Source organism: Schistocerca nitens, chromosome 7 (assembly GCF_023898315.1).
Source record: "Schistocerca nitens isolate TAMUIC-IGC-003100 chromosome 7, iqSchNite1.1, whole genome shotgun sequence".
Classification (NCBI taxonomy): Eukaryota; Metazoa; Arthropoda; class Insecta; order Orthoptera; family Acrididae; genus Schistocerca; species Schistocerca nitens.
The window spans coordinates 629,289,332-629,306,109 of record NC_064620.1 but is presented as its reverse complement, the minus strand read 5'-3'; the positions used below and the strand labels follow the sequence as shown (position 1 = coordinate 629,306,109).

The 16,778-nt window shown below is 40.4% G+C and overlaps 1 protein-coding gene across 1 annotated transcript in view; it reads left to right on the top strand.

Moving 5' to 3' along the window:
* The window catches only part of LOC126195310 (CCR4-NOT transcription complex subunit 6-like), a 144,946-nt gene that overhangs the window by 111,391 nt on the left and 16,777 nt on the right, over window positions 1-16,778 (top strand). The window contains exons 5-7 of the mRNA XM_049933871.1: window positions 606-836; window positions 13,565-13,742; window positions 13,905-14,044. Of these exons, the coding sequence (XP_049789828.1) occupies window positions 606-836; window positions 13,565-13,742; window positions 13,905-14,044 (549 nt within the window). The remainder of the gene's footprint in view (window positions 1-605; window positions 837-13,564; window positions 13,743-13,904; window positions 14,045-16,778) is intronic.

The window sequence follows — 16,778 nt, the reverse complement described above, 5'->3', positions numbered from 1 at the left end:
TGCGACCATGCCTTCATGCTCGATATAGCAATGTGATGTGTCTGTGAATTGATGACATATTTACTTTTTTGTATTACACTGCTTGTTCATTGATACAATGTTACCTTTTGGGCAGAGCCTATAACATTCTAACATTCGGCACAGATTTTTCAACTGTTGGTTGTTGTCAGTCATGGTGTTTCAAAATTGATCCATCATTATTTTATTGTGGTAAACAAAAGTAGTGTTTGCCATTGACATTCCTGTTATGATTACTTTTTTGTGTAGAACTACAAGTGGTCTGTCTGAGAAATGTAGATACCTGTTGCACAAGGCTCAAACAGTAACATTCTGATTTGTTGTGATTATCGAAGAACTGAACAGGATATATGACATAGAAAGCCTTCTGACAAATGATAAAATTAATCAATATTAAGAATTGTAAGTTATGTACAAGGAGAGGCAGTTTCACGAGGTTCATATGATCAGACCCCCCCTGCATTCATTCTCTCTCTTTCTCTCGTGTGTGTGTGTGTGTGTGTGTGTGTGTGTGTGTGTGTGTCTCCCACATGTTTTCACTTACTTGTAGGCAGGATTTGCAAGCTGTATCACTTTTTATTTTTCAGGTTTGCCACCAGACCCCAGTCAGTTCCATCAGCCTATATTAGTATGCACAGCCCACATACATTGGGATCCTGAATTTTGTGATGTAAAGTTGATCCAGACAATGATGTTGTCAAATGAACTCCGCAGTATCCTGGAGGATGCCAGCCACAGCTTCAGGCCTGGACACAAACCTGATCCAAGCAGCATACAGTTACTGTTGTGTGGAGATTTTAACTCTCTTCCAGACTCTGGTAAGCAGCTCTGCTCTTTATTATGATATAATTTTGCTGTAATTAATGAGCTGAGTACATAGCTCACTTGTTTGATGAAGTAGGATTGGAAGGAGAGTGGCGGTAGTTGGACTGACACACAGCTTCTAAAATTTTTCTTGGATGCTGACAGATGTGGGGTGCAGGTAGCAAGGAAAGCAACATTACTTATCGCAATAAAAGCAACCTGAAGTCAGCACATACAAATTAAAACAACATTAAACAATGGCTGTTACAGCGATACTCCATACAGTATTGTTTGATTGCCAGAGTTGGTTATGGTTGAACAAGAAACACACTGGCTAGAAATCTTAAGACTTCTATCAGTTTGTAAACCTGGAACCAAGCACCCAAGAGAAAGGTTATGGACTGTAACACTCTTCTCAGTCTTTATTTTTAAAGACGTCTGCCTTACTATGAAATACATATATTCACCATAATTCTGCAGTTAGGTACGGTAAAACTAGTTCTTTGTGTATGATGAGTCTGAGAAGTGTGGTGCTGCACTTCCTTCATACTCATTGTCTTGTTTTCTCTTACTGGAGCTTTTAGGAGTGTAAGGTTAGTCACATCTTAGTACGGAAGCTGTGTACGCAATCTTAGTGCTATAAAGTAGCATTGACAAGTTGAAATGACTGAATGTCAGGAGCAAATGGTCTTTAATGAAGCTGTGTTTTGTGAGACTGTTGTGGGTGAAAGACAAAAATTAAGCGATGCCATGTGTACATTTGCAAATGTGCTTTATTAGAAATGGAGCAATGTCTGAAGTAAGGTTCATGCTACAGTCCATGCTTCAGATGCAAAATGTACAAATTTTGTGAGACCTGAGTTTCTCCTGGGGTATACAACATTCAAATAACTTCCGGGATTTCAGCCAGATAACACTTTCAGCGACCGCCGATATTTCGGCGGGAGAACACCCCGCCATTTTCAAGGCAACTGCAATGGACAGGCAACCTACATGCAAATTTAAAAACCTCAGTTCTCGGACTGATGCAGGAAAGATAACACACACTGAACACTAGTGCCACCAAAGATGACCAAAGTCAGAGCTATCAATAGTGAGACTACAAATTCGCAGGTGAGGTAGCATTGACATTGTCCCTCTGTTTTTTGACAAGGGAGAGAGCTGGATTCCAAACAGAGTTTAAACGAAAACTTCCATCCCTGTTAACGAGGATGCTTTCTAATTTAATCTCAACTGCCTAATTAATAACACTGTCCCAATAGCTGGACGTGCATGCCAATATCTTGGTGTTATTATATAACATGGGGTGACCAGTATCCAAGCAATGTTCAGCAATAGCAGATCTACTTGGCTGCTGTAATCGTGTGTGCCGTTTATGCTCAGTACATCCGTCCTCCACGGTCCTGATAGTTTGACCAATATATGCCATGCTGCAGCTACAAGGAATGTGATATACACATGCCTTACGCAGACCAAGATCATCCTTAACAGAACTCAAAAGCACTCTAATTTTAGATGGAGGTCGAAAAACCCATTTCACATCGTATTTCTGTAAAATACAATCGATCTTGTTGGAAGTGTTTCCTACGTAAGGCAAAAAGGCAGTAGACTTAGGTGTCAACTCAGAATTATCATCAATCACCCAATGTACAGTTGGTCAATAGCGCAACACATGTTTAGTCTGTCTATCACTATAACCATTTTGACGAAACGTAACTTCCAGATGGGACAGCTCAGCTGGCAAAGTCCAGCGTTGGAAACGACATGTGCCATGTGCACAAAGGTACGAAGTACCCCTTTACGCTGAGCCGGATGGTGACAACTATTAGCCTGTAAGTACAAGTCTGTGTGAGTGTGTTTCCTGTAGACTGCATGTTTCAACGATCCATCATCCTTTCCCCTAACCAACATGTCAAGAAAGGGAAGGCACCTCCATTGTAAAACGAATGTTTGGGTGGATTGAGTTCAGATGTTCTAGAATGGCATTCAAATTCTTCCTACCATGAGGCCAAACAACAAAAGTATTGTCAACATATCTAAAGAAACAGGCGGGTTTCAAAGGCACTGACTCCAATGCACGTTCCTCAAAGTCTTCCATAAACAAATTTGCGATCACAGGAGACAACGGACTACCCATCTCAACTCCATCTGTCTGCTCATAATACTGGTCATTGAATAAAAAGTAAGTGGATGTCAACATGTGCCAAAAGAGATTAGTTAATTCAGCACCAAAACTAGCCTCAATTAACTGCAATGAATCAGACAGAGGAACACGAGTGAAGAGAGACCACATCGAAACTCACTAAAATATCAGTCATTCAAATGCAGTCTCTCCAAACGATGTAAAAAAATCAGCTGAGTTCCTGGTATGATGTTCACACTGACCTACTCGTGGACTCAACAGGGAAGCAAGATGCTTGGCTACACGATATGTCGGAGCACCGATGTTACTCACTATAGGATGGAAAGGAACTCTTTCCTTGTGAACCTTCGGAAGGCCATACATATAACCTAGGGGGAACAGCACTATAGGTGTTAAGACTCTTGATAGTGTCCTGCAACAAATCACTTTTCTTCAGGAGGCTGTTGGTCTTCCTCTCAACACTTTTTGTGGGGTCAGTGTCAATTCTGCGATACGCTGAATCAGATAGTAAACGTTGCATCTTTTGTACATAATCGGAAATACGATGTGAAATGTGGTTTTTTGACCTCCATCTAAAATTAGAGCACTTTTGAGTTCCGTTAAGGATGATCTTGGTCTGCGTAAGGCGGGTGTATATTGCATTCCTTGTAGCTGTGGCGTGGCATATATTGGTCAAACTATCAGGACCGTGGAGGACGGATGTACTGAGCATAAATGGCACACACGATTACAGCAGCCAAGTAGATCTGCTATTGCTGAACATTGCTTGGATAGTGGTCACCCCATATAATAACACCGAGATATTGGTATGCACGTCCAGCTTTTGGGACAGTGTTATTAAGGAGGCAGTTGAGATTAAATTAGCAAGAAACCTCGTTAACAGGGATGGAGGTTTTTGTTTAAACTCTGTTTGGAATCCGGCTCTCTCCCTTGTCAAATAATGGAGGGACAGAGTCAATGCTACCTCACCTGAGACTTTGTAGTCTCACTATTGATAGCTCTGACTTTGGTCACCTTTGGTGGCACTAGTGTTCAATGTGTGTGTTATCTTTCCTGATCAGTCCAAGAACCATGGTTTTAAATTTGCATGTATGTTGCCTGTCCGTTGCAGTTGCCTTGAAAATGGCAGGGCTTTCTCCCGCCAAAATATCAGCGGTCGCTGAAAGTGTTACCTGGCTGAATTCCCGAAAGTTATTTGAAATGTACAAATTTTGTCCAATGCTAAAAAATAGTTATGTATGTTTATGTTGTTGTTTATTCCACCTTCACCATGAGGAAACACATGTGCTGCATCAAAAGAGATCCGGGCACAGAGCAATCTCTCTGTGACCAAAAAGCACTCTATTTCTGTATTCTTTTGGTCACGGCAACTTGAATTTATGGGCTAACAGTGAGTTGTGTAGTTTATCATTAATGTCTGCAACTTTTTGTTGGCTTAAATTTATTTTAACAATTACTCACTGTGTACAGAGTGACTTCACCCTTGTGCCATGTTTTCTTGTACTGTTGTCACAGACTTAATGATACCTCAAAAATGTGTGTATGTCAACGTTATATGTAGCTGCAGTGCTAAAACTCCGTGATTATTGTTGCAAACTTGTCTACTTGCACTTCTTTCAATGACTCAGGTGATAAGTTTTCAGTCAAATGGGCACCAATGGAGACTCGAGATTCGTCTCTGAGCACATAGAGACAACAAGGTCTGAGGTGCCATAGGGCTCACTGGAAAGTTTAAAGCAAGTATACAGAGCTCATTTCTGATCTCTGGTGGACACATACTGCCTTGATGTTACTTTTTTCAGTTTTTTTTAAAAAGTGCGTAAGTTTATAAGTTTTTGGGTTCTTTTTCAAAGTTTGAAAACATAAGACAGTATTATTCAGTTTTTGGTCATTCTGAAAACTTGTCTTCTTGTCATCTTAAATATGTGTGCACCATTAAGGAAGGGTCCAGTGTATACCTTCTTGGTAAAATTTTTCCGGAACACTTTGTGTGAGTGTATATGCCCACTTCAGAGGCCAAAAGTGATACCACAGTATGAGTTATTTTTCAAAAAAAAAAAAAAAAACAATGGAATCACATTGTCCAGGATATGGTTTGAAGGGCAGGTGCTAAAATGTGAGAGCTGGCTGGCCTGTGAGCAGCTGCATTATCATGATTCCTCATGCCAGCTTGTGGCTGAGTCTCCTGGTTTCTTCCAAAAATCCTTGGAAGGCATACTACTGTATGTATGAATCTGCAGGTATTAGTTCTCTTCCCTTTCATTGGGAACCAAGGTGGAGGAGCCGGCCGCGGTGGTCTCGCGGTTCTAGGCGCGCAGTCCGGAACAGTGCGACTGCTACGGTCGCAGGTTCGAATCCTGCCTCGGGCATGGATGTGTGTAATGTCCTTAGGTTAGTTAGGTTTAATTAGTTCTAAGTTCTAGGGGACTTATGACCACAGCAGTTGACTCCCATAGTGCTCAGAGCCATTTGAGCCAAGGTGGAGGAAGATTCAAATGCAAGAAAAATTGCTTTGTCTCTGGGTTACACAAATGCATCCGTGTTTTGTCTGCACATTACAACTGGTGAACAGTAATTTTGACATGCATGAATTCAAGATGCACTAAATGTATTGACAGAGCTGCAGCCATTGAAACATTTGTTTCTGATGAAAGTGGAAAATCGTTGGTAAAACACATACAATGGAATGAGTAAACAGGGAATGCAGTGGACTTAATCTTAAACTCTTGTGTGAGTACTAAACATGTTTCCTTCAGAAGAAGGTGGTGTTATGAGAGTCTTCCAAATGTTGTCAAGAGCATTATTGCTTTGTCAAAACTTCCTCCAGTTATCATGTCAGACAGAAGCTTGGAAAGATAATAATTGAGAATGATGTACACATATGTACAAATAGCCATTTGATAAAGAATCATTGGAACTTGTGGATCATATCGAAGACAGAATTACCTCGGCTGAGACTCAGTTCCTTTTAATAGATTTGACTAACATTTATGCAGATGTGCTGATTAATTGACAAACTGATATTATTAAAAATAATTTGCTGAGACTTAATAAGCTAGGACACCTTCATATGTATTTTTCATTTGGTGTGTCAGCTTATAAACAACCAAGAATTTTGGCAAAGGGGAAACTGTCTGATAAGAATATTAGCAAATGTATTTATGGATGTTTCAGATAACAAATTTTCCACAGAGCAACAACTGTTGAGCAAGAAGATAGTCTATCGCAGGAGATATGTAGATGAAATGCACATATCAAGCAATAGAAAGTCCGGGATGGAACAAATATAGTATTATGAAAAGGGTGGAGTGCTACTTACCATATAATGGAGAGGTTGAGTTGCAGTCAGGCACAACAAAATGACTGCTAAACAAGTAAAGTTTCAGCCAAAAGGCCTTCTTCTGAAGTAGACACCAAACCCCCCCCCCCCCCCTCGCCACACACACACACACACACACACACACACACACACACACACACACACACACGTGATCACTGTCTCTGCCTGCCAAGGCCGGACTCGCACATCAACAGGTAATGCAATATCCATGAATTGCAAAGTAAATTTAAACTAGTCTGCAAATATTTGTTTCACGTACAACTTGAAATGCCACATCTACATGTAGTAATTGCTCCTGGATTTCTGATGTTGAATAATTATGAAATGCATAATATGAACAATAAAGTCATTACTAGCGTGATGTTTGACTTTTACGATTGTGACCCAGTAAGCCTGAATGCAGAACTGCCAATTAGTTTAATTTCAAGTTTGGCATTGGATAACAAAGAAAAACGTTTTTTGTGTGGTATAATAACAAATTAACAATTTTTGGACTTTGCCTTTTAGCTGTACAGTGAAACCTTCCTTCTTGAACAATTTCACAATTCTAGGCCAACAGGAAGTACCGTGTAGGTTTTGATGAGTGAGTGAGTTTGCAATTATGAGAGTATGTGACTCCAGTGGCCATAGCTTTTGACTGCATTGACTTAGATGCTTCAATTTTTTTACATCACTAAGGGGCCACAGGCCTTAGTATGTGACAAATTTAAACTTGATGTGTGTACCTATTCCCAAGAAAAAGGGTTCTGAACAGATGGACGAAGAGACAGTGTGTCAGATAAGAAAGGACAAAAGATTTTTTTTTTTCACTGATATACTTACAAATTCACAGTTTTCAAATTTTTTCCTTCTTTTGTATTGTGAGACCTTTTTTTTGCCAAATTTTATGATGCTAAGTCAACGCAAAGTACCCTATAGGTTTTGACAAGTGAGTTTGCGAATATCAGAGTATGTGACATAAATGGCCGTATCTTTTGACTGCATTGACTTATAAGCTTCAATTTTTTCAATTGCCAAGGGACCATATACCTCAGAGAGAGAAAGAAAGAGAGAGAGAGAGAGAGAGAGAGAGAGAGAGAGAGAGTGTGTGTGTGTGTGTGTGTGTGTGTGTGTGTGTGTGTGCGCGCGCGCGTCATAAATTTCAATGTGATACGTATACCCGTTCACGAGAAAAAGGGTTTATAACTGTCGGACAGATAGACAAACAAAAAAATGATCCTATAAGGGTTTCATTTTTACCAATTGAGGCATGGAACCTTAGAAAGGTTACATTTGTGTTTTAAATGTAGTTATAGATGAATTTTGTAATTATTTAATTTTGCAATTATGTTACCAAAAAAAAAAATTAATGTCATGTGTAGCTTCTGCAGTGTTGTATAATGAGATAGATAGACGTGACATCTTTGGCTTAGTGGTAGTGAAACATTTATTGATTTACATTTTTTTTTTGCATATATCCATCAAGCTGATGACTTTTGAAAATGTCATACCGTGGTTGAGTAATAAATTAATGTAAATGTACATACAGTTGTTGTACATATATTCATCTTAATATTCTAAATATATTAGATGTTGCAATAGAGGACATGCAGCTTAGAATCCGCTGATTGAACACAAATATTATATCCTGTGGAAGCTTTTAACTCCCTGTGGAACAGCTTTTTTTCACAAATTTTCGAAGTCTGTAGCAGCTTGTTGAACCATATCTGACCATTAACATATATTGAAAACAAACTACTGCTGATTTTCTCGCACACAAAATTAATTTGGTTTACCCAATGAAGATTTTTGCCCAGGTGGACACCAAGAAATTGAGTGTTATCTGTTTCTACTGATGTAATACCACATATATTGTTTATTTCAATGTCATGGGAGCCAGTTGCTTTAAACTTTAATAGCTGCAGGCCTCAGTGTAGAGCATATGTTGTTACTTCTGTTACACCCTTTGTTGCAACAGGCTTTGTAATGCCTTAAACTCTTTCTCATAAAATAAGATGGAAGTGTCATCAGCATACCTGTACTAGATGTGAGTGGAAGGGTTGTGTCACATCATTGACACAAACCGAGAAGAGGAAGGGTCCAGGGATTGACCCATGCAGCATCCCCATTATTACTGTATCTCTAGAAGACTGGATCTTCGTGACCTTATTACCTGCTTTACATGAAAGTTTAGTACAGTGTTTGCGATTTGTTAAGTATGTAGACAGTAAATGCATCGATATTGTACGCTTTAAGTTTCTTCACGAGCAGCCCATCGTTGACAAAGTTGAAGGCTTTGGAAAGATCTACAAATATCACTGTTGTCTACATTCCTTCATCTAGGAGGCTGTACACGTTATGGAGGAACTCGGTAACTGCAGTTGTGCAGCAATCTTTCCTAAAGCCAAGCTATATTTCTGTTGATAATTTATTTTCTGTAAAATAATATTACCATCCTAAATAATGCACGAGGGTTTCCTGTCCGTAGCTGTGGAGGATTGATCAGTTTCCAGGAGGCCTTGCTTACACTAGTGGGCCGTGATATTGTTGTAGAACTATTTTCTAAGGTTTGGAAGTTATTCTTTAAAGGTTTTCTTAGCTTTGTTGTATTTTTGTTTGAAAATGTGTATCAACATTCATGGTGTGTGGAATGTCTGTGGCCTGTGGGGTAGAGTTTGTGGACTATTTTGAACAGGAGACAGGCCATTTGGTTTAGTTCAACTCACACTGCAGATGGAGTAGTGAAGTCAAGTTTGAATGATCAGATTTTCTGCAGACTTTGTTGCAATGGAGAATTTCAAATTTATGACAATGTGTTTACAAGAGGGTCGAAATTATTATAGAAGGTTGCATTTACAAGATACACAATTTGTAAGTATTTTGTAAATGTGTTTCAGCTTGTTTCTCTGTGGCACTGTGCACAGTATAGTCATATCCTTTAGATTAGAAATGTTTTCTTCTGACTGAATATACCGGGTGATCAAAAAGGCAGTATAAATTTGAAAACTGAATAAATTACGGAATAATGTAGATAGAGAGGTACAAATTGACGCACATGCTTGGAATGACATGGGGTTTTATTAGAATCAAAAAAATACAAAAGTTCAAAAAATGTCCGACAGATGGCGCTTCATCTGATCAGAATAGCAATAATTAGCATAACAAAGTAAGACAAAGCAAAGATGATGATCTTTACAGGAAATGCTCAATATGTCCACCACCATTCCTCAACAATAGCTGTGTTGTTGTGGTCTTCAGTCCTGAGACTGGTTTGATGCAGCTCTCCATGCTACTCTATCCTGTGCAAGCTTCATCATCTCCCAGTACCTACTGCAACCTACATCCTTCTGAATCTGCTTAGTGTATTCATCTCTTGGTCTCCCCCTACAATTTGTACCCTCCACGCAGCCCTCCAATACTAAATTGGTGATCCCTTGATGCCTCAGAACATGTCCTACCAACCGATCCCTTCTTCTAGTAAAGTTGTGCCACAAACTCCTCTTCTCCCCAATCCTATTCAGTACCTCCTCATTAGTTATGTGATCTACCCATCTAATGTTCAGCATTCTTCTGTAGCACCACATTTCGAAAGCTTCTGTTCTCTTCTTGTCCAAATTATTTACCGTCCATGTTTCACTTCCATACATGGCTACACTCCATACAAATACTTTCAGAAACGACTTCCTGACACTTAAATCTATACTCGATGTTAACAAATTTCTCTTCTTCAGAAACGCTTTCCTTGCCATTGCCAGTCTACATTTTATATCCTCTCTACTTCGACCATCATCAGTTATTTTGCTCCCCAAATAGCAAAACTCCTTTACTACTTTAAGTGTCTCATTTCCTAATCTAATACCCTTAAACATCACCCGACTTAATTTGACTACATTCCATTATCCTCGTTTTGCTTTTGTTGATGTTCATCTTATATCCTCCCTTCAAGACATCATCCATTCCGTTCAACTGCTCTTCCAAGTCCTGTGCTGTTTCTGACAGAATTATAATGTCATCGGCGAACCTCAAAGTTTTTACTTCTTCTCCATGAATTTTAATACCTATACCGAATTTTTCTTTTGTTTCCTTTACTGCTTGCTCAATATACAGATTGAATAACATCGGGGACAGGCTACAGCCCTGTCTCACTCCCTTCCCAAACACTGCTTCCTTTTCATGCCCCTCGACTCTTATAAGTGCCATCTGGTTTCTGTACAAATTGTAAATAGCCTTTCGCTCCCTGTATTTTACCTCTGCCACCTTTAGAATTTGAAAGAGAGTATTCCAGTCAACATTGTCAAAAGCTTTCTCTAAATCTACAAATGCTAGAAACGTAGGTTTGCCTTTCCTTAATCTTTCTTCTAAGATAAGTCGTAAGGTCAGTATTGCCTCACGTGTTCCAGTATTTCTACGGAATCCAAACTGATCTTCCCCGAGGTCGACTTCTACTAGTTTTTCCATTCGTCTGTAAAGAATTCGTGTTAGTATTTTGCAGCTGCGACTTATTAAACTGATTGTTCGGTAATTCTCACATCTGTCAACACCTGATTTCTTTGGGATTGGAATTATTATATTCTTTTTGAAGTCTGAGGGTATTTCGCCTGTTTCATACATCTTGCTCACCAGATGGTAGAGTTTTGTCAGGACTGGCTCTCCCAAGGCCGTCAGTAGTTCCAATGGAATGTTGTCTACTCCGAGGGCCTTGTTTCGACTCAGGTCTTTCAGTGCTCTGTCAAACTCTTCACGCAGTATCGTATCTCCCATTTCATCTTCATCTACATCCTCTTCCATTTCCATAATATAGTCCTCAAGTGCATCGCCCTTGTATAAACCCTCTGTATACTCCTTCCACCTTTCTGCTTTCCCTTCTTTGCTTAGAACTGGGTTTCCATCTGAGCTCTTGATGTTCATACAAGTGGCTCTCTTTTCTCCAAAGGTCTCTTTAATTTTCCTGTGGGCTGTATCTATCTTAGCCCTAGTGAGATAAGCCTCTATATCCTTACATTTGTCCTCTAGCCATCACTGCTTAGCCATTTTGCACTTCCTGTCGATCTCATTTTTGAGACGTTTGTATTCCTTTTTGCCTGCTTCATTTACTGCATTTTTATATTTTCTCCTTTCATCAATTAAATTCAATATTTCTTCTGTTACCCAAGGATTTCTACTAGCCCTCGTCTTTTTACCTACTTGATCCTCTGCTGCCTTCACTACTTCATGCCTCAAAGCTACCCATTCTTCTTCTACTGTATTTCTTTCCCCCATTCCTGTCAATTGTTCCCTTATGCTCTCCCTGAAACTCTGTACAACCTCTGGTTCTTTCAGTTTATCCAGGTCCCATCTCCTTAAATTCCCACCTTTTTGCAGTTTCTTCAGTTTTAATCTACAGGTCATAACCAATAGATTGTGGTCAGAGTTCACATCTGCCCCTGGAAATGTCTTACAATTTAAAACCTGGTTCCTAAATCTCTTTCTTACCATTATATAATCTATCTGATACCTTTTAGTATCTCCAGGGTTCTTCCATGTATACAACCTTCTATCATGATTCTTAAACCAAGTGTTAGCTATGATTAAGTTGTGCTCTGTGCAAAATTCTACCAGGCGGCTTCCTCTTTCATTTCTTAGCCCCAATCCATATTCACCTACTACGTTTCCTTATCTCCCTTTTCCTACACTCGAATTCCAGTCACCCATGACTATTAAATTTTCGTCTCCCTTCACTATCTGAATAATTTCTTTTATTTCATCATATATTTCTTCAATTTCTTCGTCATCTGCAGAGCTAGTTGGCATATAAACTTGTACTACTGTAGTAGGTGTGGGCTTCGTATCTATCTTGGCCACAATAATGCGTTCACTAAGCTGTTTGTAGTAGGTTACCTGCGTTCCTATTTTCCTATTCATTATTAAACCTACTCCTGCATTACCCCTATTTGATTTTGTTTTTATAACCCTGTATTCACCTGACCAAAAGTCTTGTTCCTCCTGCCACCGAACTTCACTAATTCCCACTATATCTAACTTTAACCTATCCATTTCCCTTTTCAAATTTTCTAACCTACCTGCCCGATTAAGGGACCTGACATTCCACGCTCCGATCCATAGAACGCCAGTTTTCTTTCTCCTGATAACGACATCCTCTTGAGTAGTCCCCGCCCGGAGATCCGAATGGGGGACTATTTTACCTCCGGAATATTTTACCCAAGAGGACGCCATCATCATTTAATCATACAGTAAAGCTGCATGCCCTCAGGAAAAATTACGGCCGTAGTTTCCCCTTGCTTTCAGCCGTTCGCAGTACCAGCACAGCAAGGCCGTTTTGGTTATTGTTACAAGGCCAGATTAGTCAATCATCCAGACTGTTGCCCTTGCAACTACTGAAAAGGCTGCTGCCCCTCTTCAGGATCCACACGTTTGTCTGGCCTCTCAACAGATACCCCTCCGTTGTGGTTGTACCTACGGTACGGCTATCTGTATCGCTGAGGCACGCAAGCCTCCCCACCAACGGCAAGGTCCATGGTTCATGGTTCATGGGGGGGGGGGGGGGGGACAATAGCTGTAGTCGAGAAATAATGTTGTGAACAGCACTGCAAAGCATATCCGGAGTTATGGTGAGGCATTGGCGTCGGATGTTCTCTTTCAGCATCCCTGGAGATGTCGGTCGATCACGATACACTTGCGACTTCAGGTAACCCCGAAGCCAATAATCGCACGGACTGAGGTCTGGGGACCTGGAAGGCCAAACATGACGAAAGTGGCGGCTGAGCACACGATCATCACCAAACGCAAGAGATCTTTCACGCGTCTAGCAATAGGGGGTGGAGCGCCATCCTGCGTAAACATCGTACTCTCCAGCAGGTGTTTATCAGCCAGGCTGGGGATGATGCGATTCTGTAACATGTCGGCGTACATCTCACCCGTCACGGTAGCAGTTTTGCTGTCCAGCGCCATCTGTCAGACATTTTGTGAACTACTTCTTCTTCTTCTTCTTCTTCTTCTTCTTCTTTTGTAATAAAACCCCATGTCATTCCAAGCATGTGTGTCAATTTTTACCTCTCTATCTACATTATTCTGTGGTTTATTAAGTTTTCAAATTTATGCTGACTTTTTGATCACCCAGTAGAATGAAATTGATAATTACTGTAAAGAACCAGTGTAACTGTGTATTATATAATGCAGTTCCAAACATCTGTCAGATTTGTTGGACCAGTAAAAGTGTGTAACCTTGGCAGGAAAGAGAACTGTTTTTCATAGTTTTAAATCATTTGTATTTCCTGTTGCAGGTGTGATTGAATTCCTGACATCTGGAAGAGTTCCTGCTGATCACAAGGATTTCAAGTCACTTGCATACAAAGCTTGCCTGCAGAAGATTTCTGGCTGTGAAAAACCAAATGAATTCACACATTCCTTCAAACTTGCTTCCGCATACAGTGAAGATATTATGCCCTTTACAAATTACACGTAAGATGTTAAATACCTTCATGTCTATAAAATACTTAAACAGGTTTTACATATTCTGAGGTGAACTTGCCTTATGTTTGTGCAGAAATTAGCTGCTATTGTCTGTGTAATATTTTCTGCAATTTCTTTATTAACACTTACTTATTTTTTTCTTATTCATAGGTTTGATTTCAAAGGAATCATTGACTACATTTTCTACTCGAAGCAGAGCATGACACCGTTGGGCCTGCTTGGTCCTCTTGCTCCTGAGTGGTTGAGAGACAACAAGGTCGTTGGTTGTCCACATCCACATGTACCATCAGGTATTGTTTTGTGCTATAACTTGTACAATCACACACATTCTTGGAGTTGTGGAGTGCAGATTGTGGAAAACACAAATTAGCAAAATTCATTACATCTTTGTTAAGAAGCATTACATATCATCTACTGTAAGCATAGTTATGATGTAAAGAGTTTTCTGACATTTTGCTGCATGCAATTACTAGAACTTCTTACTAGTATTCTTATTAGAAAAGAATGATACCAGATTTTGTAGCCCGTACATAAATTTTAAATTAGATGTTTGTAAGTGCTGCCCTTTTCATGTTGACTTATAGATACATTTCCCTCTTTACTAATGTGAATTTGTATATTGCAACAGCAAATACAATCTTATCTATTCTTGACGTTCTCCAAGTAGTAGTTTCAAAATTTCAGTTAAACATATACTGAGGTTTTTTTCCAAAACTGTATGATACATTTTTAGATTTAGGACAATATTATGAAAAGTATAGATTGCTACTCACCATATAGAGGAGACTTTGAGTTGCAGACAGGTACAACAAAAGACTACTATGCATTTAAAATTTCAGGCATAAAGCCTTCTTCTGAAGTAGAAAACGCGCACGCACGCATACCCCCCCCCCCCCCCCCCCCCACTCCTCCCACCACACACACACGCGACCACTATCTCTGGCCACCAAGGTTGGACTGCGAGCAGCTACACATTGTAGGAGAAGGAATCTGGGTTGTGGGGTAAGGAGGAGACTAGGGCAGGGAGGGGGTGGGATAGCAGGGCAGAGGTGGGGGGGCATAGTGCTGCTTGTATGAATGTGCAGGGATATGTTGGGGATGGGGTGGGGCTGCTAGGTGCAGTCGGAAGAGTAGAAGGGGGGAGGGGGAAGGAAGAGTAGAAGGGGAATACGAATAGCACATGTATTGCTGGAATAGAAGGCTGTGTAGAGCTGGAGTGGGAGTAGGGAAGGGGATAGGTGGGTGAGTGATAGTGACCAGCAAATATTGAGGCCAGGGAGGTTGTGGGAATGTAAGATATATTGTAGGGAGAGTTCCCATGTGCACAATTACGGAAAAGCTAGTGTTGCTGGTAAGGATCTGCATGGCACAGGTTGTGAAGCAGTCATTGAAGAAAAGAACACTTTGTGGGGCAGCACATTCAACAACAGGGTGGCCCGGCTATCTCTTGGCCACAGTGTGTCAGTGGCCATTCGTGTGGTCCGACAGCTTGTTAGTTTTCGTGCCCGTGTAGAAAGCAGCACAGTGGTTGCAGCTTAGTTTGCAGCTCACATGACTGCTTTTACAGGTAGCCTCCGACTGTGCCTTCCACTTCATGACATTAACCTACACTCATAGTTACCTCTTAGCCCATGTTCTCTTATATTGAATACATGTTGGCATACTTTTCAGCTTCTTTATTCAGTCTTAGTTTGTAAGTTATTTCTTCAGTATAAATTTAATCTAAATTATTCCTTTCCATTCAGTCTTCTATTTCTTCAAGATATCCCCTTCTGTTTAAATGAATGTTTCAGCCTTGGTTGTTGACTCTGTTATAGTGTTGCAGTTTCGTGTATTTTGTTTATTATGCATATTTGAATTCAGTTTTAAGTTCTTGTTTTTTGTTTCAAATTACATTCTCAGAGTGTGAAGGGTAATATATATTTTTTCAGTTATTATCTTTAAAAGAAAAAAAAAAAAAGGGGGGGGAGACTGTGACCATGAATCTCTGTGGCAGTATCAGTCCTTCTGTGCTTAATCACCATTCAATGTGAGAGATTTTCTGCAACAGTGGATGACTTGGCAGATATCTCGGTTATAAAAGTCTACATTTTGGATGCTCACAAAATGTTCCACCCTGAGAATCACCTTGCTGTCATTCTGGAAATGCCTGCCACACAGTGGTCACTTCATCTGAGGGAAGAAGAAGAAGAAGAAGAAGAAGAAGAAGAAGAAGTCATCATTGGGTGCCATGTCTGGAGAATATGTACGGTGAGGCAGGATTTGATAGCCCAAAGAAGCAGCTCACATGACGGTACCTGATGCAGAATGATCCAGCCCATCATTGCCCATGTTAGGGGTTTCCCTAGTATTCTCCTGCGCAAATAGTACCTCACTATGACAGTCCCAAGAAATGCTCTGACAAGATCTTACCTTTCGCAGCAGTGGAGAAAACACTTGTTTCCACTCCTCACTTTTCTCCTGTGCCTCAGAGTCATAATGATATACTCGAGACTTGTCTGTGATGATTAAGTGGGTGAAGAAGTTGACCAGAATGACCTCACACAGCTTTAACATTTCCACAAGACCCTGTTCGGGTGGGACTTTCGAATGAGCAGAAGCAGTCACGGAACCAAGTGGGTGGTAATCTTTCGTTACGATCAAAATCTTGTGCAGTATCTCGAAAAGTGATCCACAGCTAACTTTCCCTTTCCTCATATCATCTCAGTTGTGATGCACTGGTCATAGAGCATCTGCAGCTCCACCTCTTGTGATTCCCAGTAGGATAGTGGTGGGAGGATTCTTCAGCATGGAGATAGAAAAGAATGGGGTATTGCCTTTTCTTGACGTGGAAGTTTACCGTAAGCCTGATGAGAAGCTTGGACACAGAGTTTATAGAAAGCTCACCAACATGGACACGTACCTGCATGCATCCTCCCACCACCATCCCATGCAAAAGAAATCGATGCTGCAAACTTTTAACTAAGAGAGCCTACAGGATCAGCATTGAACACAACTTCAAAGCTGAACTACAGAACCTCATGT